Source organism: Haemaphysalis longicornis, unplaced genomic scaffold, assembly GCF_048455015.1.
Source record: "Haemaphysalis longicornis isolate Haplotype H1 unplaced genomic scaffold, Haemaphysalis longicornis Haplotype H1 scaffold_1, whole genome shotgun sequence".
Classification (NCBI taxonomy): Eukaryota; Metazoa; Arthropoda; class Arachnida; order Ixodida; family Ixodidae; genus Haemaphysalis; species Haemaphysalis longicornis.
Window position 1 is genome coordinate 388,639,386 of NW_027526203.1, and position 27,931 is coordinate 388,667,316.

Below are 27,931 nucleotides of genomic sequence, written 5' to 3' on the forward strand. Positions count from 1 at the left end.
GTTCAAGGTCACCTGTTGTTGTTGTTGATCAACTTTATTTGATACAAAAAGACCCCCCAAAGTCCGGGGCTTAGGGAGAAAAAGAATTAGCTACACAGACGGGAAGACCTGAAGAACGTGTGCCACCAGTACTCGCCACCAGGCCGCTCGGTCCCTTCCCTCCGGCGGCGAGCCAGTCTTGGAGAGAAGAGGGAGGAGGTGAAAGGAATTTAAGATAAGTTGAAAGTGATGGTTGAGAGCCAGAACAGTCCCAAAGCACATGCGGCGTATGGGAAAGCCAGAACGCTTAGTTCACCGTGCAGGGCTGCGATGTCCTTGTAATCGATGTAGTCTGTGTGGGGTTGTAAGGCCGTTCATTTGCGTTTGCTGCATAAGACAGGCATCTTCCCGGACTAACAGGTGAGATGGAGGAGGAAGAGTCTGCTTATCCCTGACTAACTGTTACACAACCTGGCTTCGACGTAGTCAGGCTTGCCGCGCCTGCGTGGGCGGGTGGAAAGGGCTCGCCTAGGTTGTGTCTTCCATTCTTTCGGTTCGGACGGAACACGGGAGAGCTGATAGGCTTGCTCGTATCCCGGAACGCCTGCGTGAGCATGAACCCAGTCCAGCACGTAGCCATAGTACTAGTGTCTTTGGCCTGTTGAGTGTGGAGTGTACGCATTATATTAATGGAAATCAACTGCCCCTCGAACAAGCGAAGAGCATCCTGAGGATCACGTGGCTACCAGGAGTGGCTAAGGATAACATTGCGTCGGCGATTGCCTGGGCCTCGAGAGACAGGGAGGAAGGAACGGCCGAGTATTTTTTCTGCAAGGGCGGGTGGGCAGGAGGAACAAGTACTGTCACCCCGCGTGCGTCTTGGGAAGATAAGGAGTCATCGGTGTGCGTCACTGTTGCTAGATCTCCATAGCGGTGAGCGCATACTCGAGCTCGACGACGTCTTGGGTGTGAGGTTGCGGATACGTTTATTGTAATGGTAGGAACTGTTATGCGAAGGAGGGGATACCAAGGGAGGTATGTGGCTATAATTTCGGGTAATGAAGATACACCGTAATGAAGAAACGAAAGGAGGAGATGGCCATGCCAGGTGAAGACGAGTGTGTCCTGCCGCCAAATGAAGATCAACGTGACCTGATAGTGACGCGAACAGCTGAGCAGCCTCCAACTTAGAAACACGGGTATATCTAGGGACCTCTAGAGCCAGACGGGTGGCAGTCCGGAGGATCCACTCAAGCTGGGACCTCTGCAATGACGTTAATTTTACGTATGGCAGAGCATAAAGAGTGCGAGTAAATATTAAAGAGTCCACAGGTTCCGTAATATTGTGATCTCGTAGACCTTGGCGACGTCGGGTCAGCTGGCCAGTGATGTGAGGGAGTAGAGTAATTTAACCTTACATCGATTAAGTCACTGAGAGGCCTTCCCATCATCCTGCAGGTCGAAGCCGAGTACGCGCAGCCAGTCCTTACGTGGTAGAGGGGTGGAGTGAATCATGACTTCTGTTTGAGAACGTTGGTCGCTAGCTTTAGCTGGGAAACGTCCGTCGGTGACCACGAGGTACTCAGACTTCTGCTGACATAGTGAGACCTACGCTTGACCCGAAAGAGTGGACAACATCAGTGCCAGTCTGAAATGTGTCGGGGAGTTCAGCTGGTTGCTATTAGAACACCAAAGGATTATATCGTCGGCGTACAGTCCAAAGGAGAGATTAGGAATGGAATGAAGCAGTTGAGGCAAGGGGCGAAGTGCTAAATTCAGAAGTGTAGGGGAACTGACAGATCCCTTAGGAACGTCCCTGGAAGGAGCCTAGGGTGGTTGGCGGCAGTCATCTAGCACCATAGAGTGAAGTCGTGTCGTCAGAAAATTATGAATGTAGTTATACAGTTGGGAGCTAGGCGTAAGTATATGGACATTCTCAAGAACGGCAGAGTGAATACAGATAATTACGCCTCCTGGGACTCAGCAAGCAGAGATAAAGCGCAATTGGGCCTTTCCTCCGCTGCTACAGCCGGCGCGCCCCCCTCCCCTTAAGCGACGAATACGGAATAACGATATTCTGAAACGGGTTGGTTAAGCTAACAATAAGTTTCGCCATTAAAATAACGCTTACAGCAGGGCAGCCATTACAGAGATGCTGCAGGCATGTCCTCGATTGTCCTGCGAGCCGTAGTGTTCGTAATTTTTTTTCCGGTGAGTAAGAAGGTAACACAGGTTACCGGCTCAAGGAACATGTACAAGAATTACAATGCGGGCAAGTCTCGACCCAAACAAGCAATAGCAAACAGGCTGATTTACCATTTTGTTACAATCGAATATGTGTACTAATCTTGTGAAACAACGTACGTTCAAAACAGGTGGGAATGCATCAACGAGTTATATATACCATACAACGGTCATGAACGACCAGTCGTGTTCCCACTTACTCACAAAGGAACAAAAGGAAGCGTATGCGCAAGCAAAAGGGAGGCAAATCCGAGACACAGAATCATGTAACTTGTGTAATTTTATTTTTTGAACATACTAATATGATAAAATTAGTTTTTACATATTTACAGCTAAAGTCGTCTTCGTGCATGACCAGCGATTTCGGAAACGATGGCGACACCCCGGCCGGCAGGGTGCAGGGTATCCATTGCGCTGTCGTTATCTGTAATAGCACAAAACGAACCTCAAATTAGCAACAAAAAGCACACAATATTACGCGCAGACGGCGCTGACTTGGGTCGAAACGCTGATGCAACCACCCCTTTGCTCTTTTTAGGGGAACTTTTAAAGCAACGCTTCAGTGTGCTCACTGATGGCGTCTGTTACGCGAAAGTGCCCTGCGGGAAAGCCAACTTTTTCTAACAATGATGATGAATGATCGTGGGTGAATGAAAGTAAAAAACGCTGCAGTGACATGGAACCAAAACTGCGTCCCCCGCGTTATGAAGCCGGCGTCCATCCGATTGCTCCATTTCGACATGGTCGAAACTCAGTCCAGACACAGACGACAACACAAGAATCCGTCACGAGGAAGCTTCGCGTTCCTCCATCGCCGTCTTTAGACGGAGGGGTGCATAATTTTTTTAATTCGTTTTTTTTTTCAGACCTACTGTCTCAGACATTGACCGTTTGTTGACATGCGGCACACAAAATTCATACGTGCTTTATTAGTTGTTTTTATACATATTTAAAAAGAGTGCAAGTGCTAATGAACAGTTTTTTTAGTATTCAATACGAAACATTTCACCTAAAATTTTGCCCCCGTCGGTATCTTTTCGAAATACACGTTTTTCTCCATTCAGTTTGGTCGATCGCGCAAATAAAGTTTTATTCCCTCTCGTAATGACGGCAGGCGCGAAGACATATCCGCCGGCTGCAACGAAGTGAGTGGAAGCGATAAAAGATGGTTCCAAAAACTAGCGATCAGAATGAACTTATTTGAAGAAATCTTTCAGGGCGAATTAACTTGCACTGAATTACCTGTATGAATCTTAACTTAATGACTCGACATTGAGTATCCGTAGATCGTACTCATAAGCAGATCCAAAACCAAGAAGTTTTCGCCAGGTGCATAGGAAGGCAAGCGTCGACCCTGCGCTTTTGCAATGCCGCCAAGCGCAAAACCTGTGCCATATTTTTAATTTCACTATTACGCGTACAGTAGTTGTTCAAATGCAATGCATGTTATAGCTTGGGTTTGTGCCCTTCAACTCCGACGTACAGTTAGCCAACTTCATCTCTTTACTGTAAACTTCTATCCGCGTGAAGACACACAGGCACGCACAAAACAAAGCCATGACGTACGTACATCCTTTGTCAAACTTTTGTGGGCCAATCCTGAGCCTTCTCGACCACAAAGAATTCAAATAATCGGCTTCACCTTTAAATGTGACAAAAGTATTTTAAGGCAGTAACAAAGAAAGGTGTTTTCTCTAGCGTTCCTGTATAAAAAGTTTCAGCCTCGCTCGGGATGTAAGCTTGTACATTTAATTTCTAGCAGCCTGCGTGTTTCCGGCTTAGCCCACAGAATTTTGACAAAGGCTGTACATCAAATGGCAAGACATGACGGCTGCGCCGACAGCATGATAATTCTGAGCGCCTTGTCAATCTTTAAGTCAAAGCAATCTGGGCGTCCGGTTCATCTCACATGATTAAAAAAATTACGCCCACCTCCCCTCGCGGGAACCCTGGTGTGATGCGACGCATCTCATGGGGGGTTCCATTGGCGCTTTCCATCGTATTGATTACGCTTATAGCAGGGATTCGCACGCGAAGGGGAGGTGGACGGACGACCGTCGACTGAGACCGCCGGAGCGCGGCATGCCGCTTTATATTCACAGCGCCCGAAGGAGAGGAGAGCGCGGAGAGAGTACTGCACATGCGCAGCGCGCGCAGCGCCGAGCGCAGCGCCGCCCACCGGCGCCTAGCAACGGAGTGAGAGCGCGCTGAGCCAACCCGCAGCTGTTTGGGAGAGAGTGTTCGCTATCGGAGAGAGGAGAGGAGGAGAGGCGCAGCTGTGCGGAAAACGCCGGACAGACGCAGGAAGGACCGAGGGGCGAGCATGAGATGCGTTGCATCTAAAATAAATTCACTATCAATTGGATGGACAGAAATAAAAGACGCAACTAAGTGCGGACGTGGCGTGTCTTCTCTTTCTGTATTTTTTCTTGTGTATGTTCTTTCTCTCAGTGGCTAAAGCGTTGTGCTGCCGAGCCCAAGGTCGCGGGTTCGATTCCCGGCCACGGCGGCCGCTTTTCTGACGAGGGCGAAAAGCGAAAACGCCCGTGTGTTCGAGATTTCGGCGCACGTTAAAGATTCCCAGGTGGTCAAAATTAGGCCCGAGCTATCCACTACGGCGCGCCTCATCGCCTGTGTAGCTTCGGCGCGTTAAGCCTCATAATAAGAATGAGATCAAGATTAATGTAATAAGAATCACCTCATAAATATTTTCATGTTGTCCATCCAATTTTTAGCACATTTATTTCTAATCAATCTGTGGCTTGAAATAATACTCAGAAGGGCCCTTTCGTCTTCTGTTGGAGCGATGGATTAATGAAGGGCCCAACAGGCTGCTGTCCTTCAACCAGGCCTCTGAGGGTAGGCCGTTCACTCCTAAGATGTTTATACCTAGCAAGTTGCACTGTATAATCCAATAAGATGCAAATCGACGTGCGCCTACGCGGGGTGGAGAGGGTGGGGGGAGGGGTTTTGCCTTATTTGGATTTCAGTTAAGCTGTCGTGCCCTAACAACTGTTCCATGCCTCTGAAATCAAGTGTTACCACAGCTAATTACTATATATTTCTCACAGATGTAATTCTCGTCAAACATCGCCGGCGAATTGGTATTACTCGGTGGTGTTCCCCAGCGCAGTCGCAGGCCTCGACCATTTAAAATGACCGCTTGGTCCTGTATCGCATGAGGGACGACGCTCGCACGGCCTGGCCACTCACAAGGCGGGTCGCTGCTGCTGCAGGGCAGTCACAGCCTCGGCGGTCGTGAAGGGCGGGTGGTGGGCAGGCGGCGAGGCCTGCATGAGTCGCGGGCCGTGCATGTAGGTTCCGGAGCCGGGCACAGCGCCACTGGTGGTAGAGGCACCGAACGGGTTCGCGCTCAGGCCCAGGCCGAAGGCGCCCGGTAGCAGTGGCCGCATGGCCATGCGCAGCTTCTCCAGCTCGGCCTCCTTGAGCCGCTTCTCCTTGGCGCGCCGGTTCTGAAACCATATCTTCACCTGCACCAAAGGAAAACATCCGCAAGGCGGGCTTTGAGGAGCGGAAAGGAAGGCCGGAAACGGGGGCTCGAAGCGAATTACACACCCCGAGCGCTTTAAAAACGGTTAGTGGAGCAGTGCAGAGAGATATGAAATGTCCAAAGCAAGGGGTAGGTACTTACGTCAGATATAAGCAAAACGTTTTAGCGACCATTGCGTTAACCACTGACTGTTTTCTCTCCTTCCCATGTCTGTCTGTCTGTCTGTCTGTCTGTCTGTCTGTCTGTCTGTCTGTCTGTCTGTCTGTCTGTCCGCCCGTCCGTCCGTCTGTATTGCGTTCGTTTCTTTTCTTTCTTCCCCATTTTCCCCACTGAGAAGACGGGTGTATGCTTCTTCGCCTCATTTTATCCCCCGGTACCACAATATAGTAAACTACTAATTTTAACGCAGGAGCTGTTGTTTATTGCCGTAATGTTTGCGGCGTTACTAGGAATCCACGGGTCATAGTTACTCCCGCCGTTTATTGCGCACATGAGGAAGCACATGCAACGGGACATGTGCGCAGCGGAAGAAGTTTAAAAATGAATCTGAATAAAAATGAAAAATGAAAAACTGCTGGTCAATCCCCGCAGCTAATCAATTTGACCCTAGTGAACCCAAATAGCGAATCACTTGCACGAACATAGCGAATTCGGAGAATAACGGCACCCTGTGTGCGAACTAAGTAAAAATTCCACCCGGGGTGAGCCCTTGCTGGATGCGAACCTGGTGTTTTGCATTTGCGCAATATCTTCCTCTGTTTGCTCAATGTTTTCGCAGTGTCTGCTCATTAAAATTCAGGAGGTCACACTCTGACAATTACAAAACAGGCGCGCCCAGACAGCCAGCCCAACTCATTCCATTGTTCAATGCAAATTTTGTCAAGAGGTAGGTACCTTAAAATATATACTCCTGGAATGCCCGAAGAAACCAGCCCTACAACCCTTATCAGGTCGTTCGTCCGCTGTGCTGTAGGAGACACTGCTGAGCGGCTGTCGACTGGACCTCCAATAACCCGGGTGAAAACGGCTCGGACAACCCATGAATTCGCATACTGGGGTTCCCCGCTCCCATTAAAGGCTCAATAAAATACTTTCTCCCTCTTTCTCTCTCTACCTTCGCCCAAGTTATTTGTCATTTGGACGCACTGGGGATAAATCTACCGCCGAGCGTTTGCAATAGGCAAAGGCATGCCTACAGTAAAATATCACAGGTGCACCCCCCCCCCACCCAAAGTAACGTGACGTATGGGATCATGGCGCATGGCTGTGGGATTATGATGATTATCCAAAGACGGTATTTCATGCGTTGCGTCATAAAGTTGTCATTTTTAAACGAAAAAAAATCAGGGAAGCTTGCACTCACGTGCAAGACTTGAATGGCGAAGCTGTTGTAGGTGACCATTGACGGACACAAAGTTGAGTTTTAGTATCGTTGTGGTGTCAACGTTGACGTCGGCGGCATGGCATTTCAATGAACTTATATTGAGCAAGGCCAGAGTGAGCTCGTCGTTTTGGTCGACGTTTTCTTCCGCGACTCTGCAAGCGCGACTTATCGTCTCTAGCGAATGCTTCGAACGCCGAGCTTCTCGAAGCGCGACCTCTTCCTCGGCCGGGTGAACTATCCGCGGCCGGGCCGAGTGAAGTCAACGATCACCTATAGCAGCTTCGACATTCAAGTCGAGGCTCTTCTACGGTACAGAGCGCATGCGCACGACGACACGAGGCCGAACGAACGAGGGGCGTACGCTACAATGTGTCTTTCTTGTTCAGCCAGTGTTGCCACAATACGATGAACACTAAAGGTTTACTTTTTTTTTGCCAATGTCCGCCAATTTACCTAAGTGGATATGCTTGCTTAACAAACGTACGCTCGAGGCACGCGGCGAACACTGGAGTTCTTTTTTTTTTTTTGCCAATATTGGCCAATCTCTCTAAGTCGGTATGCCTTGCTTGACGAGCGTGCGCTCGAGGCAGGCCAGCACGGCCCCTCGGCCTCTTCGTTGTAATTTTAACTGCCGACACCATACACAAACGATTTGCTCAACAGCTTTGCTGTTAAAAAAATAATTGCGTGCGTGGGTATGTGCCATATGTACGTATAAACGAGCTGTGTTCTGAGCGCTGCCCGTTTTGGCGCAAGAAGCGCCGAATTGGGAAACATTGGCGGGAAAGTAAGCTTTACATGTTGCAGAGTGCGTCCAGGAAAGCCGGGTGACAAGTGGCCGATTTCCTTATGGCGACAAGCTGCTGTGGGCTCACTTTTGTGAAGATTCTGGGTTGACTGCTGTCGGTTTTTCGCCGATGCTCTGTACCGATGCTCGCCGATGCTTTCGCCGAGCCAGCTGCACCGAACGCGAGCTGGTTCCTCTGGCTCCCAGCATCATCACCGGAGGAGGTGTTTCTTCTTAGTGTGCGCTGGTAAATAGAGTCATTGTGGGTCGTTGTAGGAAGTGTGCGCCTCCTCTAGAACTCCAGGTGCATCGCGATATGCAACAGCCGAGTTCAAATAAACAGTTTACAGCTTTCGTTGATTCGGTAGCACTGTAATCATATCTGCCCTAATTTTGTTTTATCCAGGACTCCGATGACCCTTTAAAACGTTAACAGTCCCGCTTTCAGTCATTTTCAAAATAACCTTTAATGGGCCGCGTATACAGTGTCGCCGTGATTATTTGAATAAAGCAGCAACCATGCAAAAGTTATATCTGTCCTTTTGAAAAATCGCAATAGAGTATTACGTTATCGAGGTTTTTTTTTTATTGTTGTTGTTAATTCTCCCCTGTATTGTTTTGAGGGTTAGTGCATTAACTGCACATCGCGATCTCTCCGGTCTACGGAGTTTATCTTTCCTTCAAATTTCAGCGATTATTCCGTGCTTAGTCAAAACACGAAGCGGTATTGAACGCGAGTGCCTTCCTCAACAGTTTATCGAAGAACACACAACTAAGCAGTTGAGCCCAAGTGACGATTCTGATTGGCGGGTACAGTTATAACAGTTCGCGAAATGTCCTTACCACGCTCGTTCCAAAGTGCAGGCGCTGTCTAGGGCTGGATATACCAGATGGCGTCAAGATCAAACACGATGCTTGGCGGGGTAATCATGACGTAATGCTCGGGCCCTTTCACTCTGTTCTGGACATGCGCTGACAAGGTGCACATAAGCGTCGCTGAGGTAGACGCAAGCAGCTAGCTCACCCGGAACTGTTGTTCCAATCGACGATGGCGGAAGACCGGCATAAAATACGACAAAACCAAAACACTCTTCCTTTTGCCTGCACAGGGCTACAGAAGCTTGTTCGGGGGCAGCTCTCGAAAATGGCTTCCATGCTGGAGCCAGATTGAAACACGCCAGAAAGATCAGCGAGCAAAGAAAGCGTGAGGGCGCGTGCACGATAAGTAGCCCCATTTGGTGTGGCGAAAGCAATTACAGATGAAAGGTCATGTGCTACTGCTGTACGCGCCGCATTCGGTAGGCCGTTCACGGGGCAAGCGCTTACATTCCAGCCCATACGTTCAAAGGGCCACAGCAACAAGGGGCTGTTATTACTGCTGTAAACTACGTGATCAATCTGCAACAAGGGTAAAACTAGTCCTAGTAGCTAAGCCATTCTGACAAAAGAAGTTGCTTTGGTGCCCCGATGTTGGTCGGCGTCCAATATTATGAGTTGTACATGATCACAGTTTGATTCAAACGTTACCGATTGTTTGCGACGACTGAAACCACATTCGTGAAACCCTGAGCTTCTCCCTTTACGGGCATATAAGTCCAGTTATTTCAGTAGCAGGTCCTATAGCTCAAGCATACAGCATCCTGCAGCATCCTACAGCAAGCATCCTATAGCTGAAGATTGCAATATTAAGTTGCGTAAGTTAGTGCAGCGAAGTCAGGCAATCACTGGATAAGCCTCCACAAAATACTCTAATACAGGTTTGTGTGAAACATTTATTTTATGGATCATTATGTTGCTGGATGCACTCATGCCTTTAAGTGTTCTTACTATATACCATTTCACTATGTCCTTCACATGCGATTACTGCGGTTCTGCTACACACATGGCTGCGAAATTCGCCCATTCTGTACGGTCCACAGCGGATGTTACAGGTCCTAGAGTTCTGAGCCAATGCATCGGGACCACGCTACACACGATGGCCGCCATGATCTTGCAATGCCAAAGTTTCCCGCTGTGCTTGTGCTTACTGCACACGGGACAGGTGATGAGTACTAATCTTGCAGCGTCCGGAAGTTGTGGCTATATACAGCACAGCATGCCGGGTGAATTATCAGGTATACCAGTGCGCTGATAAGGTGTATTTTGTGTCCGCGGGCGTCGACAGCGTCGAGTTAATTTCCTGTGGGCAGGAAACAACTTATGCTCAGTTTAGCGTGTTGCTTATACCTAATCAAAATGTTTTAGTGAGGCTTAGCGGCGCTCATACAACATCTGTGCGCCAGCTAGAACGCGACTGGTCGCATGCAAATACGCCCAGGAATCAGCTGATCCAAACTAAGAGCCGCTGAAAAATTTATCTCGATGCAGTTTTCCGCCGTGTCGCTTTTATGCAACTTTTTTTTATGCTATTCTGCGGCGTTTCGCGAGGCACTCCAGCCTTGCCAAACAAAGTGACCTGTGGCTTTAGCTGAATGCGTTCACTATAAAGTGACCACTAATGCGTGTACATGCGCAGCCGTTGAACCAACAAAAGGGCAAGAACTTTTCTCTTGTAACAAATACTTACTCAGCTTCTTAAACATTGTCCTCGTCAATAAATACGGCCAAAGCGCGGCTCCTTCCCGCCGCATAGATTCTGAGCAGAGGTTTGGGTCGGCTTAAATTGACAACACTTTTGTTAGCGTCCGTGCGTTGATTCGCCCGCAGAAATTACCTGTTCCCCGTAAGTGCGCAAGCAGCGGCTGGAGACGGGCTCCTCGGAGGCGGGAGGGGTGGGTCTTTTATTTTATTTTTGTAAACAAGGGAAGCGTGAGTTACTTCAAACGGGAGTCGGTAGACATACAATGCAACCTCTGATAGGAATTTGGGCTGGAATGAATTACCAGTTCAACATTTTATGGGGTATTAGTTTTTAATTCGAGACCACATGTGTTCCTAATTCCGCGATAACCCTGGAATTGCAACGAACATGTTTAGATTTATTAATAGTTATGCAGGTTTATGCGCTCGAAATATACCCCGTTTTGGAAGAAAATTAGTAAAATTCGTATGCATATTTTACAGAGAAAAAGTTTGACGAAACGTCGTTACGTTAGGTGTCGGGACTATTGCATAAAGCTAGGAACAAAAAGTTATTTCGGATGATTAAAGAAGAGGACACGCAATCTTAGCATTCCTATTTAAATGGTGAGCGAAAGCGTTTCCTATCTAAAAGTCTACCTCAGGTATTCAAAAGGTCTGACATATGCTACAAAGACAACCAGTTTTGTTTCCGGCACATTTTTACAAGCAGTGAATATTCCGGCGTTCAATTTGCCGGAGCTGCACCCGTGGGATATGGTGCGCCGTAGTGGAAGGCCATGCATTATTTTAGACTACCTGGGTGCCTTGAACGTGCTCCGCAATGTGGACAGATGAGCATTTTCATTTTTCGCCTCCGTCAGAAAAACTACCGCCGCAATTGGAATCGAAGGCATGTCCTGTGCTCATCAGTAGGGCCATTTTTTACAAACACTGGCGCGTACACATATTGACTTTTAAAAATGGCTGCTCGTGACGCGTAACAATATGTGGCCTCCTCAGGGCCAGGTTCTTTTAATACAGGCCTGCCACAGGTATTATTCGGACAATTGTTGAACACAGTAAACAAAAATTCTTGGCGTTATCTGAAAATAAAGGAGGCTATGGCATATGTAGCACCGAGAAAAAAAATGCACTGTGTCAAGAAACGAAATATGCACGCCATGAACCAAAGAAAAAAAAAGCCGCACAAGTTGTTAGAATTACCCACTAATGCGTAAGCTTTCATACGTCGCTTCTCGGTTTTACCAACCTTGCGTTTACTTGGTAGCATTGAAGGAACGCGTCAACCCAGAGAGCGTGTTTTTTTTTACTTTCTTTTTCTTGAGTTAATAGCAAGGGCGCTGGATTAAAGGAATCATTGTGATTTTGTGAAAACTTATTTGCAATTTTACTTTTTTGTTTTCTTTTTGTGATTTCGTGAGGACGCTGGATGAGATACAACTTTGTTATTGCGTTTTCAGTTTTTCATAAATATTTATATTTTAGTTAATCGCACGAGGGCACTGGATTAAGTAGGCCTTTAGAAATTTTTGCTTCGGTTTCACTTTATTTTATTTTCATAGTTTTAAGTCTCCTGCAATGAACACTAGCAGCCAGATTTGGCTATCGACTTCCAAATTTAACGGACCTGCTTAAAACGGGCATGTCTCGAAGAGACTGGTGCGAAGAGCAGGCACGACGTAGGCCCTCCCCTGCAGGTGCACCAGACCCTCGGGAAGTGCGTAGTGCTCTTGATTGTATATCAAGGACACGTTTTAAGGTAAAAGCCTTGTATCTGTGTGTTTCATCGAACGGATTGTAAGGTACAAAAAATTTGAAAGCCGTCCCTCTCAATGTGAAATCTGTCGGAAGTGCAGAGCAGTTATTCGCCATAATGGGCTGTAGCGCTGTTATCCGCTCGCTGCTACCACCCAATGCAATTCAAATTTACCGCCTTCGCAGTGCTCGCGCGCCCCCTGCCTGAAACTGCGCCAGCGGGAGTTCTGTTCTTTTTGTGCTTGCTTTTCCTCCCGCACGTGCCGGCGTTTCACTGCCACTTTTTTTCGCTTGCTATCGTAAAAACCAACCCAACGAGCGTTCCTAAGTAAATTAATGCGGGCGCTGCCGATTAATTACGTATATTTGGCTCAAATGTACCTACAGTTTTCTTTGCGCTAAACAACGGGAGATGTATGACACGCGCGAGCGGTTCACAAGTTTCGAACGCTTACGACTAGATAAAATAAAACGCTTGGCTTTCGAAGCCTCTGGGTTACGCCGCGACGACAGCCGCTACGACGGAACGCCGTGGGGCTCTACTTGGGTACAGCGAGCGAGCTACGACGACAAGGCGAGCAAACAGCCGCACCGGAGAAGTGCAGTCTGCTGCCGCACGTGCGATAAGAGATGCCTTCAGAGAGGTGAGGGTGCGCAGCAGGGCGGCGAACAGAAAGCTTTGGGTGATGCCGAGCGAGCGGAACGAGCTTCAGATGGTGCGGGCGCCCGCAAAGTTTAACGGAAAGTTCGACAGTAGATCAAGAAAAGGTCTAACTAGGCTTTCGACTTCACACTATTAGAAAGTTATAAACGTACCCCGTAATTTCTTGGTAACGTCTCTAAATGATGTTATCTCGCCAGCCTTATTATGGGTCAGCGCTGATACCGGCGCAAACTAGCGCACAACAACGAAATGCGTATTCGAAACAAGTTACGATACGAGAACGATGTCAAGTCAACTGAGCGATGGTATGCAGGAACACGTCTTGATGCTTGGTCGATCCATTTAGTGTTTGAATGGTAAACCTGTAGAGCGAAGGGCTGTAGGATGCTTAACAGCTTAGCTTCGAAGGGAAGGGATGTTGTTCTTAGTAAGACAATTCTTTTGCTTTATCGCACTACAAAAAAAAAAATTCCCTGGCACTTCCCCGAGGGTGAGAGTGTGTAAGTGCGAATGCACGGTTGTTGATTGCGCGATTACGGTGGATATCGTGATCTTGGAGTGGAGAGGAGGCGCCCAACACCCGCAGTCACTGAGCGGAGAGAGGAGGAGGAGAGTAGCGCCCGCCGTTACGGCGAGGGCTACACGAGCGCCCTCACGCGTCGGAATGCGGAGCGCCCGCTACGCGAGCGAGAGCTCTCCCGCCCGAAGTGGAGAGGAGGCACCCAACACCCGCAGTCACTGAGCGGAGAGAGGAGGAAAAGAGTAGCGCGCGCCCATTTCCCCCCGTTGCTAGGGAAGACGAGGAGGAAGACGAGGAGCGCGCGCACCCGCAGCTGTTGCTATGCGGACAACGGCGGCGGACGATTCAGGCTCGCTTAAGAAGTGCATTCGCACTTAAAAAAAAACTCTCTCGATAGGCCGAAGACGCCGCTAGGAGCCAAGACATCCTGGCCGTCGTCTGAAGCACAACGGCCATAACTATAGGCCTTTCCTCTGGACACAATAAAGTTACTTCCTCCTCCTCTCGATAGCGTTACGCACGCAATTAAACAGCGAAAAATTCTCTTTCCTTTGTTCGTTTCGGGAAGTTTCGCATGTAAATTTGGATAGAAAGCAGCTATGAAGGCTCATCATCCAAGCAAATACTTCCTGCGAGGACAATCGGTGGCCGCCACTCCGTGGTTGCTGCAGAACCGGCACGGTATACTTCAAATCTTTGGAATCTTAACTATATCGCTAGGTTACGGCGTCAGAATCTAGGTGTGGCAGGTAAAAATGCTCATCGTTTAGCAGAATAATAGCCGCGAATACGTAAAGGTGACTAAGATGTGGAGATAGGGTTGCCAACTTTCGCCGAAAAAAAAAACAGCCCTTCGGGGTAGGGAGGGGGGGGGAGTATATAGAAGGCTGAATTTGTGTTGAAAAAAAAACGCCATACTTTCTTGACATGCAATGCAATTTAGTGTAGATTTTTCCTAGAGAGAAATCAACGTAACGTTTGCACTGAAAGTGGCTGGGTTTTCGGTTATTGCTCTGTTTTAAGTACAGACAGACAACCGGTCCGCTGTCAAAAAAACCGGTTGGCCCGCTCAAAACCCGGCCAGGTGGTAACCTTCTGTGTAGAGCGTGAGGGAAAAGCACCCCCGTTGCTTGCCGGTCCACGAGATCAAATAAATCGAAACCAAAACCGACATTTATAGCACTCCTCCCAGTTATCTGAGCGTTTAATATGGCTTAATAATGCCACACACTTGTTTAAAGCAATCAGTATTATTGATTAAAAGATTACTGAAAACTATTTTGCTTGCGTGCTTTGTTTCGATCAAATAACAACTGCACGACTTTCGAACATGCGGGTCCAAACTGCTTTGGCAATCATGAGAACTATATTATGGCAGCGCGCACGTTTATTCATTGAGAAAAAAAGATCTATCGCCGCGCGTTTAGTTCCCCTTTAGCTAATAACTCCGGGACCTGTATCGCCCATGTGTATCTCCCACCTCAACCGCTTTACCTCACTGCTACATGCATCGCAGTTTGCCCTCGACCGGAGGAGCCATGACCGGAGCGTAGCGGGAAAGCAGACGTCGCGCCCACTATCGCCATCTCTCGACAAAGTGGTGAACGGCCTCGTTCCGCCCGTGGCCTCCGCGATTTGCTGCCGCCACGTTCCGCCGCTGTGCAAACGGCGATCGTCGATCGTTAACACGAAAATACACATACCAGCGCGTAGTGCGATCTGCTTGGTTTTATTTTTTATGGCAGTAGTCTGATGCATGCACAAAATTGCAGCTATCGCGCAAACGAACATCCTATCTTCTCAATGTTTCGGCAGGTTTGGCCCTTTCGCCACCTGATGGGAAGCACGCAAACTCATTTTCGCCGCTCGCGTTGTCGATTCAGACGCCGGAGTGTTCAATAGGAACCCGGGTTATCTCTCAGTGTTATAAAATACTGCACATATATCACAAACTGATGCCCGTAAACACAACTTCCAAAACTGGACAAGAAACCAGAACTTTTCCGGGCCCATGGTGCACGGGGAGGAGGCGCTCGAAGCAAATAGTTAAATGTTCCCCACGTGTTCTTGCTGCCGTCTTCCATAATTATTCGTTCTGCGCGACTCCTAAATTACCTTTCGTCGCTCCATGCGCTGAAAAGAGTAATTTTTTTCCTTCCGGACCCGCCCCTTAAAATCGCGGTTTATACAAACTCGTGCCTCAGATCTCCTGACTCCGGAAAGTAGGCTTTGTTGCGCTACTCCTTCGCAATGTGGCAGAGCTAGCTGGAAGTTAAAGCGGGGAAATTTTTAAAAATGAAGATAGCTCGCGTTGTAAGCCAATTGTGGCGCAAAAAAATTACGATGAAAAAGCTGTCGTTATGTCTCTGCAAATATCGTATTAACAAGACGAGTGCTGACGTTGCGTCCACAAGTAGCTTTCTTCCACAATCCGGCGTGCAAGCCCTTCGTCATAGAGACCAGTATGTTGAACTGGAACCGAACCCGAATGGAAAACCGGAAACGAACCGTTATTTTGTTTAGACCGAATCTGAACCCGAACCGTGGTTTTTTTTTTTATCGCGTTGATTCCGAACCTTAACTGAACCAAAAAAATAGGTAGCAGACTGGTTCCCAAAGAAACGCTTCTTCCACACTCTGTTGACAATGCGCAGACAAGGTAACTTGGGGCCTTGCTCTTAACGGGCCTCCGATCGAGTTATCTTTCACGCATTTTTCTCCTGTGGATCAGTAATACGAATACAAACGCTTCATTCTCGGTCACGAAATGCGAAGAAGGGCGTGGAGCAATGTTGTAAACTTGCAGCCGACGAATTTTTTAATAATATCGCGAAAGCGTCGACCGGCGTGTGGGTCAGCGCGTCATCCCGACCGAAGGCTTTTTTTGATTATTAATCACGGCAGAACGTGGCAGTTTCTTTTTATTATTGGAAACGAGCGAAAGTAGTTCGTATACGCAGAACTAGTGTCACTAGATAACGTTACAGACTATCGGCGCTCTTTTCTCCTATTGTTCCGTGCCGCCGTCATGATCATTGGCCAGTTCATATCACGTGACATTTGTTTACACTGCGACGGTTCATGGGCGACGCCATTTTGTTGCTTGTGTATTTTCAGTCGGTAAACTGAGGTAAACTTAGCTTGTCCTCCCTGTTCTGCGGCTGTGCGCGACTTCCGTCATTCCGAACGCGAATCAAAGATAACGCGTGTAGCAGCATTTCAGCGGCAGAAGTGTGTCCAAAGATGCCGTTTAAGTGTGCCCAAAGATGCCCGGGGTTAAGTACACCAAGTCTTTCTTGGGTTACTTAAACCCCGAAATTTTGGTCTGTCTGTATGTCTGTCTGTCTGTGACTCGATTCAGCCACCCGGCCAAAATGAAACGAAGTCTGCGCAATAGTCTTATACGCCTCGAGCGCGGCCTGTAGGGGCGCCACTGAAATCCCCCTAGCGGCCCGTTTCGAAAGCAGGCGCGGGAGTCCCTGGCCCGCTCCCCCCTGTCGCCGTTGCTTTTGGGGCTCGTTCAAGACAGCGATTTACCGTTTGTCCGCGTTCGAAATACCGAATAACGTGGAGCAGGCACTCTGTTTGCAAGCGTGGTGTGTTCACGGGAGTATAAACGTTTATGACGCGATCTTAGTGAGATCTATATGAGCGCCGGGCGTGTGTCACAGGCCGGCGTCCCAAAGCCAGCATTTGCATGCAGCTGATTGCAATTCCGCTGCCCTGAAATTTAGTGGCAGTGTCTCCGTAAGCAGTGTTTCCTCCGATGGTCATGTTGCGGCCATACACACTATGATGTAAATCGACTTTGTGCACTATAAAATCCAGCGGAGCACTCATACCTGACAGCACGCAAGTTACGCCTGCCAATATCACAGTATCACATATCAGATATTGGTCAGTACCCTGAACAAGCCAATGCGGCATAAATTTCGCAAACATTGTACCAAAGAAGTACGATGGATAATGCAAAATTACACTCCGGAGTCAGCACACGGCGACAAATTTAATGCTGGGTCGTCTTGTCCCGAGGTGAGCGCTCGCTATAAGATTCATCTCTTACATTTATCCTCCACGAGAAGCGCGAAGATGGGCTTATAGAGTAATCCGCGTCCGCGACCAAACCCTTCTTCGAAACATCGTCGTATGACACAGGGAGACTGCAGAATCTAGCATAAACCGAAATCAGATACCCTTATCAGATGCGACACTCTTCCAACGAGCCCGTGTGTACGAGATTTCGGCGCACCTTAAGGATCTCCAGGTGGTGAAAATTAATCCGGAGCCCTCCACTACGGCGTGCCTCATCGCCTCCGTTGCGTCGGCGCGTTAAACCCTGCAATCAATCAATCAACTCCTTCAACGACACCTCGTATTTCTTGTGAACTGCTTACCCTGTATTCTTCAAAAAAATGCGTCCGCCGAATGATCAGCCGTTCGTTGAAGGCAAAAAACAAACGAAAAGTGAACACGCAGCTTGTGTGTGTGATTAATAAAACGTTCATTTGTTGATTTTGCTCCGCATTTGTAAACAACGACAGTTTAGCGTCCTCCTCCTCCCCCCCCCCCCCCCGCCTCATGTCTACCGAAATATCAGTGCATTTCGCATCTAGTTGGTCTGGTGAATACTACCTCGCTCAAACAAACGTCTTTAGCATTTCAGAAGCTGGACTCGGTTTTTTTTTATTCCCGTACGACTATTCTATTTATTCCTGACTTGCAGACCATTCATTTTCCCGTGGTTTCATTAACATATATCTTGGTTCATGCATAAGGCATGAGTGGGCACATATCTGACAATGCACAGCCTTTGAGTGTACTTAACATTTCCGCGTGGTTTATATTCCCATAAAAGGCACGAGTTTTTGTACGCTATTGGGTTATCACATCCCCGAAACATATTTTTCTACGACGTACATATTCGAAGCAAAGCCGCATGTGTTGTCTGCGCTGCAAAACGAACCAACCTAGCTCTTACAGTGCCAATATCAAGTCTAAACGAGGTGACAATAAATAGAATTCACTTGTGCTGACGTGTTCGAAGGTGACAGCGGTGATATGCTGCTGCCGTCGTCGACGCCCGCAAGAGCGGCCAAGAAGCGCGCAGAACCGCCTCCCCGGGTAGCTCTTACTGGCGTTCGAGCGCTCTACCAAGACGCAGCTGTTTTTTTTAAGCGCCCTAAACGTGCAGTTAGCTTACAGACGTCACCTTAACAAGTTGTTTAGTGCGCGGAAAGGCAAAGAGAAGCGAAAGAGAACCAAAACACTGCATGACCGCCTATCAGTCGCGCAGCGCTAATCCCGCAAACGCCGCGGAGAAGCGGCGGCAGGCGGCGCAGCGATCGCGAATCTCGAGGCGTATACTCACAGCGAAATCTAAACGTCTAAGTCCGGTTTATATGTTCATACTTGTTAACATTGTTGAACAAGAACAAGACATTACGCAAATATAAGACAGAAAATAATACACAAGAGCTATTTGCAGTGTTTCGTTATAAAAAAATCATAGATGCTTGATTTTTTGCTAAATGAAATGCTACATCCGCTGCAGAAAAAAAATTCCCACTGTCGCCTGCTGTTGCCCGGGCCACTATAGCTTCTGGGCGGCATTTTAAAAAATCAAGCCGCAATGGTTACGGAAGGTTCCACTAGATAGGAGCCCCGTTCTGCTTGGAACACACATGGAAAGGGCAACGCGGTTCTATAAACGTTGAAGTTGGGCTCCTCGTTTCACGCGCGTCTCCGCCGTACGGCAGCGCTGGCATCGAGGCACCCGGCCTGGAGCAGTGGAACGCGGTAAATTTAAATTGACTCGAGCAAACGTTTAGTGTTTTTACCTTGGGAGGAGCGCAACGCAAGAAGAATAACATGAGAGGCATTTACTTGGCAAATGTCGACAAAGACTATCGTCTTTTGTCGACATCTGCAACAAAAGGAGCAGATACGCGATTTTTTTTTCTTTTGCAGTCTCTTTGAAGTCTCCGGGCAAGCACAAGCCTGTCATAGCGTCAGACGCTCTAAACCCAAGCCTTTGGATGCAGTGGCGACCCGATAGGACGCCACAAGCACCGAAGTGCCTTGCAGCCGTGTACATGACGACTCGGTGAGCGGAAGCGGTTCGTAACTTTGGCTTTTACAGGTAAAAAGGAGCACGAGATAGATTATAGAATATTGTTCCGTGGCCCCCAACCCTACCTCGTGCTCCCCAGTTTCTTCTTGACACGGATTCCGGCCGCGGATCTATGCCAAATTTCTCAAAGCCGACAAGTGCCATGGTGACCGCGTTCATTGCGTGCACGTGACGCTGCGTCTACCTTGCTGATGTCGGTGAGGCGCGTTAATGGGGAGAAGCGGCGTATTCTCGTGGAGCGATAATTGTTTGCTTTTCGTTTCTTTGTTTTTCAGACTGTGCTTTTATGAGCGGAATAAACCTGGGCAGACGCTTTTTAAATGCAGAGCATTTCTTTAACTCACATGTAGCGTCCGCCGTCCGTCCGCAACAGCTCAGCGCGCAGGCGCGCCCTCTCCCCCACTCCTCCTCTCCCGCATCACGCTACCCTCCTCGCTCTCAACAACAGGTCCGCACCCCTCCCCCTACACTATATAAAAAAATAATACTTATCGGCGCCTGGTTTCGATCCCACGACCCTGCGGGCGGAACGCAAGGTACATGGTGCTCTACCCACTGCGCCACAAAGCCGACACAGAATGAAAGGCTACGAACGCGCCTTATATCCTTGACTCATTCAAACTACGTCAAGAAGCTGCTGATACAACGCATTCACTTCCTGTGGGCGGAACGCGAGGTACATGGTGCTCTTCCCTCTGCGCCACAAAACCGACACAGAATGAAAGGCTACGAACGCACCTTATAACCTTGACTCATTCAAACTACGTCAAGAAGCTGCTGATACAACGCATTCACTACCACCAACTCCCCAAACACTAAACGTTAACGAAATACACCCACCCCCTATGCGACGCATTTACTCGAGTCCCCCTCGCGGGGAGATGGGCCCAATTTTTTTTTCTTTCTCTCTGCATGAGCATACGCCACTTATCCCCGTTCACGCGCCTCCCCGACATCAACAAGGTAGACGGAGCGTCACATGCACGCAAGGAACGCGGTCCCCATGGAACTTGTCCGCCTTGAGAAATGTGACGTGACCCGCGGCCCGAGTTCGCGTCAAGAAGGAACAGGGGAGCACGAGGTAGGGTTGGGGGCCACGGAACAATGTTCCCTAATCGCTCTCGTGCTTCCTTCTACCTGTCAAAGCCAAAGTTAAGAACCGCTTCCCCTCACCGAAACGTGGTGCACACGGCTGCAAGTTTCGGTGCTTGCGGCGTCCCGTTGAATTCTAGCTGCTCAGCTATCGGGTCGCGGTGGCATCTGAAGTATAGATGGACTAGCGAAGAATAGAAGAACAGACAATCGGACGTTATGACAGGCTTGGGCTTGTCCGGAGACTTCAGAGAGGCTGCAAAGAAAAAAAAAGAATACAGTAAGCACATGCAAGCTACTATTATACTACTACTATTTACTACTATTATACTATTCTACTACTACTACTGTTACTTCTGCGACGACTACTACTACTACAATGAAGCCCTTTCGTTTCTTTTGTTGTTGTTGTTGGATCATATCGAGAACGCCTTTTTCGATCCCAACATTTTGAATTAATCTACACTGGACAAACTATTCCATCTTACAAGCATCCTTCGAACTTTACTATGGGCTACGTGGAGAAGACGAAACATGAGCTTCGCTTTCTTCCAGTCTTTCCGCTAAACTTCCTGCTGTGCAGGCTCGGTGGGTAAGGCGTCGTGCTGCTGAGCCTGGGGACACGGGTTCGACCGCGGCCGCGGGAGCCGCTTCCCTGGTGAAGGCGAAGAACTAAAACTCTCGTCTTTGATATGTCCGCGCACGTTGAAGATTCCCATTTTGTCTAAATTAATTCGTATATAGCCCTGCACTACAACGAGCATAGGAGGCTCAGCTACGAAGCGTAAGGCGCTATGTTGTTTCGTCCTTTCCCGGTAAACTGTGCTAAATGGGTACGTGTCAGATTGCTGGCTCCCCTGTTTCCCGCCCCGGAAAGCGTGACCTTACCTGCGTTTCGGTGAGGTTGAGCGACGAGGAGAACTCGGCGCGCTCGGCGATGGAGAGGTACTGCTTGGCGCGGAACTTTCGCTCTAGCGCGAGCAGCTGCTGCGTGGTGAATGGTGTCCGGGGCTTGCGGTTGCTCTTGTGGCGCCTCAGTTGGCACTTGACCGGCAGCGAGGGTACCTCGCCAGGCTCTGCACCACAAGGGACGCCTGGTGAGACCCGTGCATCAGGCAGCGCATGTATGCGCCGAGGAAACGGCCCCAAACTCAAGCGCGCAAAATGCCTAGCGCACTCTGCGCGGATCCCTCGCACCGAAAATTTGTAGTACTCAGAAACCAGTAGGGAAGCGGACAACAGGCGAATTTTGAATCGCCGTTTAGCTTTACTGCATCGCGCACCGGTCTGAACTGGCTTTGAGAAAGACGACTCATCAGTGTCTATTCTGGGCTTCGTCTCAATTCCGTTAATTGTTCTGCGTGTCGCCATAACTGGATTCACTTTGCGCTATTTCTTTCATACTTCCTGATGACATTCGACATTTCCTACTACTGTGCGCGCTCTGAGTTGCAGTCGGGGGTACGCGCGCTATTGGCAAACGCAGCAGCTGACATTATCAGCTTTTCAAAGCACCCTGCCTCACATACGAATGAAACGCCTCATGGTATCGTACGTGCATTTTTTGAGGATGGTGACTCTCTTTCTTATCATTACATCTTGTCATTCGTTGATAGCAGCACCGATATCGGACGCTAAGCATTTAAATACGGTTATCTTTTTTGCAACACGAAAATCATACTTCGCGTGAATATACAGGTGCAGGCTGTGAATTTTGCAAAGTTTGAAGACAGTTTGTACGAATTATCTGGAAGCTACAAACACGGTTGTTTTTGTTATTATATGTTTTGTATTGAAACCAAGAGTGCAAGTTTTGTAAGGCCTGGTCACTCGATCGAACGTCAAGGTATCGTCAAAGGCCAAACATTGTGAAGTATTCGCCTGTGCCGCTGAAAAGTTCGCAAAAGCCGTCACTCCGTTTTCCCTATACTGTAAATACATGTATACCGCTCTGGAAGAAATCTTGGCCTTGGTCTTCCTCACTTGTAAGGGTGGGAAGCAGACATTGCTACTGCATGTTAGTAGGTCATCAGCGTCATAATGGAAGTACAGAGCGAAAACAAGGGGCAAAAAACACGGGGCAAGCACGCGACAGGACCGGCACGCAGGACAAGTACTCGTCGTGTGTGCTTCATCTCTGCGCTATAAACAGGCACCCTCACCCGGTTTAAGTTTCAACTGTATAGTTCTTTTATTAAATGCTTCTGTTTGAGTTTATAATGTGGCTGGGCTTTCAAGGACGGGCGTAGCGCTCCAGATGTGTTCCCGCCTGACGCAAGGACTCTCCGCTACAGAACTAAAAACTTTAGCGTCCGCTTTACAACCACGAGAGTTGTATAAGTCTGCAAGGCACAGTATTTTTACGAAGCGTCCAGTGGGGTGGAAGAGGGGGTGCTGACAGGATGAATGATGGTAACCACCCATGCGACTGTTTCGTGCTCATAATCCAGGCAATTTTTAGTGCACAGGGGCTTGGCGCGCATTGAACCAAATCAAAATGCAGGCTTTTTGTGAGGTTAATTTTAAACAGCGCTGCTGCATCGTCGTATTCGTAGGGATCTCTTCGTTTCCCCCGGCAATATCATACGGCAATACAGCTTCGCTGCGGTCTTTCATCTCCAAGGGGGTGGAAAGGCTCTAAATTTTTGCATAATCGCTCTCGGGCTCCCTTCTACCTCTCATAGACAAATTTAAGAACCGCTTCCGCTCACCTCGACATCATGTACGCGGCTGCAAGGCGTTTTGGTGCATTCGTCGTTCCATTGAATTGTAGCTACCGGGCAGCCATTTCGCCCGAAGACTTGTGCTCATAGAATTGGACGTTATGACAAGGCTAGGCTTGCCCTGACACTTCATGTTCAGCAGATGGCAGCTGTCAATTTCTTTATAAAATCATTAACAGAAACACGTCTATGCTGAACATTCCGGAATCTTGACCTACCGCAAGCCAGCAAGCATCAACGTAGAGCTTGTTTTTGAGCAAAACTTGATAATCTTGACTTGTTAATGTGTAGCACTATACGTTTCTTGCATCCATATTAGCCGATTCCGGTTGCTTTGAATCACACGTTGAATTTTCTCTGCGATTATGAGTAGTTGGAAACCGCTCAGCGCTTGCCGAACTCCGAGACATGCACCACACGTATCGTCGTTTGCGTAACGGTGGTAAAAAGGCACCCCTGCCGCGAATATAATACGCGCGGTGTGTTAAAAATGTACTTGGTGATGACTCTGAGCACTCAAAATTGGATGAGAAGGCAGTCGCATCGTCGTACTTGTCGCACGCGATTATTAAACCATGCAGCCACACTTTCACGCTTATTGCTTCGTTTTGGGAAAAGATGTTCACGGAAACGGAGGGAACCAAAAAGACGGATGATTATAGGTCCGACGGTCAACGGAAGCTTAGTGGTGGTACCGTATCCGCATCAGGTTTCACACATGTTAAAGAATGTTGTGGAGCGACGTGACGTCATGGTTGTATTTTCGGCAGCGTTGAAACTTATCAGCTTGAGTAGAAAAGTAAACAAAGAAAACATGCGCATCACGCCAAAGAAGAGACGTACGGCAGGTATCGGAGTTTGTTGAATATCAAGAAGCTACAGTGCGTGTTCTATCTCCTTGTCATGCAACCGACAGTACAGTCATGGACAAATGAAAAATGATCACGAAAATATAAACCACAACAGGCAAACTACAAGAATTTGGTTAGTGGAGATTCCATAATAACGCGGTTGTGGTATATTTCGAAAGTCACGTTTACAGACTATGCTGTTATTATGGAGTGATGCGACAATTTGACTTGCATTGAAAGGGATTGCGCTATTTACGTGTTCTCGTTCATATCTGCGCGTTCGCATTTCATTTGTCTGTGACTATACATAGGAAAAGTGCCGTAATAAGAGATTTAGGAAGCATCACCGTAGCTTCGATTTGTTGCAAGCCTTAGGCAACTCGGTCCATCACCGCAAGACGTGCAAATTTCCCACTTTCTTTGAAAATACAAAGATAACGCAAACACCCCAGATTCAAACACCCTAGAAGGAGAAAGTTTCAAAGCATACACCTGATGACACTGACAGCACATGATGACAAATGTGTGAACGTGCCGAGTGTTCCGCTGTAGAAAAAGGAGATGAAACTCATCGCGATTGCTTGATAACGGTAAAAAGCTTTTTAGTGCACACGTAGAGTGCAATTTAAAATCTAGTTTTGGGTGTTCCTGTGGCGCATGTTATTTCCCCTCATCCTTCGTTTGCTTCCAAAGCCGTATGTGTTTGGGACAGACAAACAGTTGTTAGTAGCGCTTAGTTTTTAGTTCTCGTCGTGTGTCGTCTTCGGTAGCGCTTTATTTTTTTACCCACAATGAAATAACGACAAGGCTGATATGCCCCGTTGTTAAAATCAGGTTTAATCTCTAAGTTTCACCTACGTTTCCAAGCAGGGGCTCATCCGTGCTTCTACCACAGCTGGATTGTCCGACTTATCTGCATGATATTTATCGGGTCGTGTTGTAAAGTGAAATACCCTAAATATGCGGCGAAGTACATTTACACATTTACACGGTAGCTTACGGGCTTCGAATACGCGTAGCTTATGAGTGGTGGCCGATAAACAGACAGGAACAAACTGTCTCCAGCGCGTTTTTTTTTGTGTGTGTGCATCTGTGCGTACGCGTGTGCACGCGAGAGAGAGAGAGAGAGTGAGTGAGTGAGTGAGTGAGTGAGTGAGTGAGTGAGTGAGTGAGTGAGTGAGTGAGTGAGTGAGTGAGTCTGTTTTTGTGTGCGTGCGTGTGCGTGCGTGCTTGCGTGGGCATGTGTGTGCGTGTTTGTGTGTGCGTATGTGCGTGCGTGTGCTTATTTGTGTGTTTGTGTGCGTGCGCGTGTGCATGTGCGCATAGTGCGCGCAACTCTTCCCTTTTTTCTTTTGCTTCAATAAACATTTGCTACTCCTACGCCCCAAACATGCATGCTAACACCCGAGGGAAAAAACACTCTAAGTGCGCCCACCCCGTGGCTTATTAAAGGGGAGGGGACAGGGAACCGCCTTATGATCAAATAAAACCTTAAATTTCATTGAATGTCAGGTATATTTGTTCCAGGTGTCAATTTGTAAGATATATGGAAATAGCTTCCTGTGCTCTTGATGTTTAGTGCGTATTTTATCCATTATTATTAAAGTATATAACCTCCTCCTCCTAAGGAAAAAATTCCCGCGCGGAACACGAGTAAATGCAGAGCATTGGGGACTCAGTACTGGTTGAAGGCAGTGTTGCTTCCATCGCTTCTTCCGTGATGCTGGAGTAGCAGACTCGAGTAAACGTGGGAGCGAGCGTCAACCAAGGAAGGAAGGAGCAACGCAGTGACTGAAGCACGAGCGACCGCTAGCCGCTTTATATTTGCAGCGCGCGCAGTAGAGGGAGAGCAGTACGGGGGGGAGAGCGCGCATGCGCAAGCAGCGCGCGCCCTTCCACGCCCTACCGCGCTGCTATCACGCACCTGTTACGCCGAGACCGCGACGGAGCGAACGGGCTAACTACGACGCATGCGCGCGCCAGATGCTGTTGAAAGAGAGGAGGGAAGGAGCAGAGGCGCACCTGCTGCGCACGCGGAGCTGTGGACGCCGTCCGACGCAGGAAGAGGCGAGGCTAAGAAATGCTCTGCATTTAAAAGGAAAGAGTATACTACCTGCCCCTCCGACCTCGCGCCAATATTATATTACATGTCCCCCAACTCTAGATAAACCCCTGCAACTGTACAGTACAGGTACAGGCTAAACAACCATCGTCAGCGTATGCGCCAAAAGACCCCGAGTGGTAAAAAGAAAAAAAAGACAATAATTTTCAACGTGGAAATATCCTCAATCACAAGCGGAGACAGTTAATGCAGCTTTTTTCTTAATGGTTATGTGCACGAACGCAGTTACAACCCAGTCGGGTAGCCGTGTTCATTGCGCATCTATGCGTGTCATGCACGCTAGAGGCATACACGCTGCGTTGTGTAGCCGTCGTTCATTACGCGCATTTTCTGTTTTGCCGGCCGGCGAGTCAGAGAGCGCCCATCGTCCAGGTTAACGCGGCACGAAACTGCAGGCGCGGCGTGAACCCATCGCACGCCGCTGCGGGCTCTGCAGCCGCCGTCCCAACGGGGCCGAATTCATTCCGCGGCGCGATCCGGGCCTCTCCCTTGCTTCGCCGTGTGGTGCGGCGCGTAACTTTGCAGTCACGAGCTGCTGCTCGGCGACTTATTTGTCGTCGTCACTAATGGAGCTCCCCAGCGGTCGACGAGGCCGAGCTTTTCCAACTCTCTTAGAACTTTTCTGCCGCGCTCCCGCCGAGTTCGTGGCAGGATTAAGGAAACCCGCACCGCGCTCCGCATGCAGTTGGGCAGCTCTGACAATCACAAATGGGCCACCGGCTTGCCCACTTCGTGCGCCCCAGCGCTGGAGTCTGTATCGTTTATCTGCGCTGCCAGTGTTGCTGCTGCAGCTACATTTTTCCTGCCTTCGCGCTATATCTCTGCGAAGAGGAGAACTTGTAGATATTGTGGGGGTACGAGCTATTCTGGAATAGCAACGGATTTTTTTTGTTTATTTCCTTTTCTTCTCTTCTTCTTCTCCTTGAGCGGAATTTTGTCTTTCGCGCTAGGCTGTCATTGGTAATGTGACGCCGATTGTACAACATTGGAAGTTACTAGGGAACAACGCTGTTCACACCGACTGTGGCCTAATTAAACGGGGAAAGGAATGTATAGGAGCCGCAAGTACCGGTCTGTGCAAGAGCCATTTAGCCAACAGGCAGCTCCAAAATGGTGTGCGGAAATTGACCCGGCCAACGCCCCTTCGATGAGAAGGCCGCGCACTTACGGCAGCCGTGTGATCTGAGCCATGCGATCGGCCGACACGCCTCAATTGGTTCTCCACACAGTGGCGTTTGTCTAGCTGGGCGGCATCCGAATGATCACCCGAATGCAGGCTTTCTTTTAGAGCGAAAGTGTACATGGCTAGGATGGCAAGATTCTTAGTGTCCGCGAACAAAAGTCCGCTCCTGGCACATACCATTACGGGGGACTGGCCTAAGCCATGTATAGACTAGACGTTTACGAAATAACATACACCCTGGAATATAGCGAGAGGATGATGGCTGTGCCAAAGAAAGACGGAATTGCGATGCCCACTGAGTTTCATCTTCGGGCACGCCCGAGTGTGATATTGAGAGACCCATGAGTCATGACCGCGCACTTTGCTTGGTTTAGCCAGTATGACACTATCACTATATATGATC

General features: G+C 48.6%; 1 protein-coding gene across 1 annotated transcript in view; it reads right to left on the minus strand.

Moving 5' to 3' along the window:
- Positions 1-5,432: 5,432 nt before the first annotated feature.
- Positions 5,433-27,931, minus strand: part of LOC144172162 (homeobox protein MSX-2-like) — an 81,248-nt gene continuing 58,749 nt past the window's right edge. The window contains exons 2-3 of the mRNA XM_077701007.1: positions 21,538-21,725; positions 5,433-5,714 (exon numbers count right to left, since the gene is read on the minus strand). Coding sequence (XP_077557133.1) covers positions 5,433-5,714; positions 21,538-21,725 — 470 coding nt within the window. The remainder of the gene's footprint in view (positions 5,715-21,537; positions 21,726-27,931) is intronic.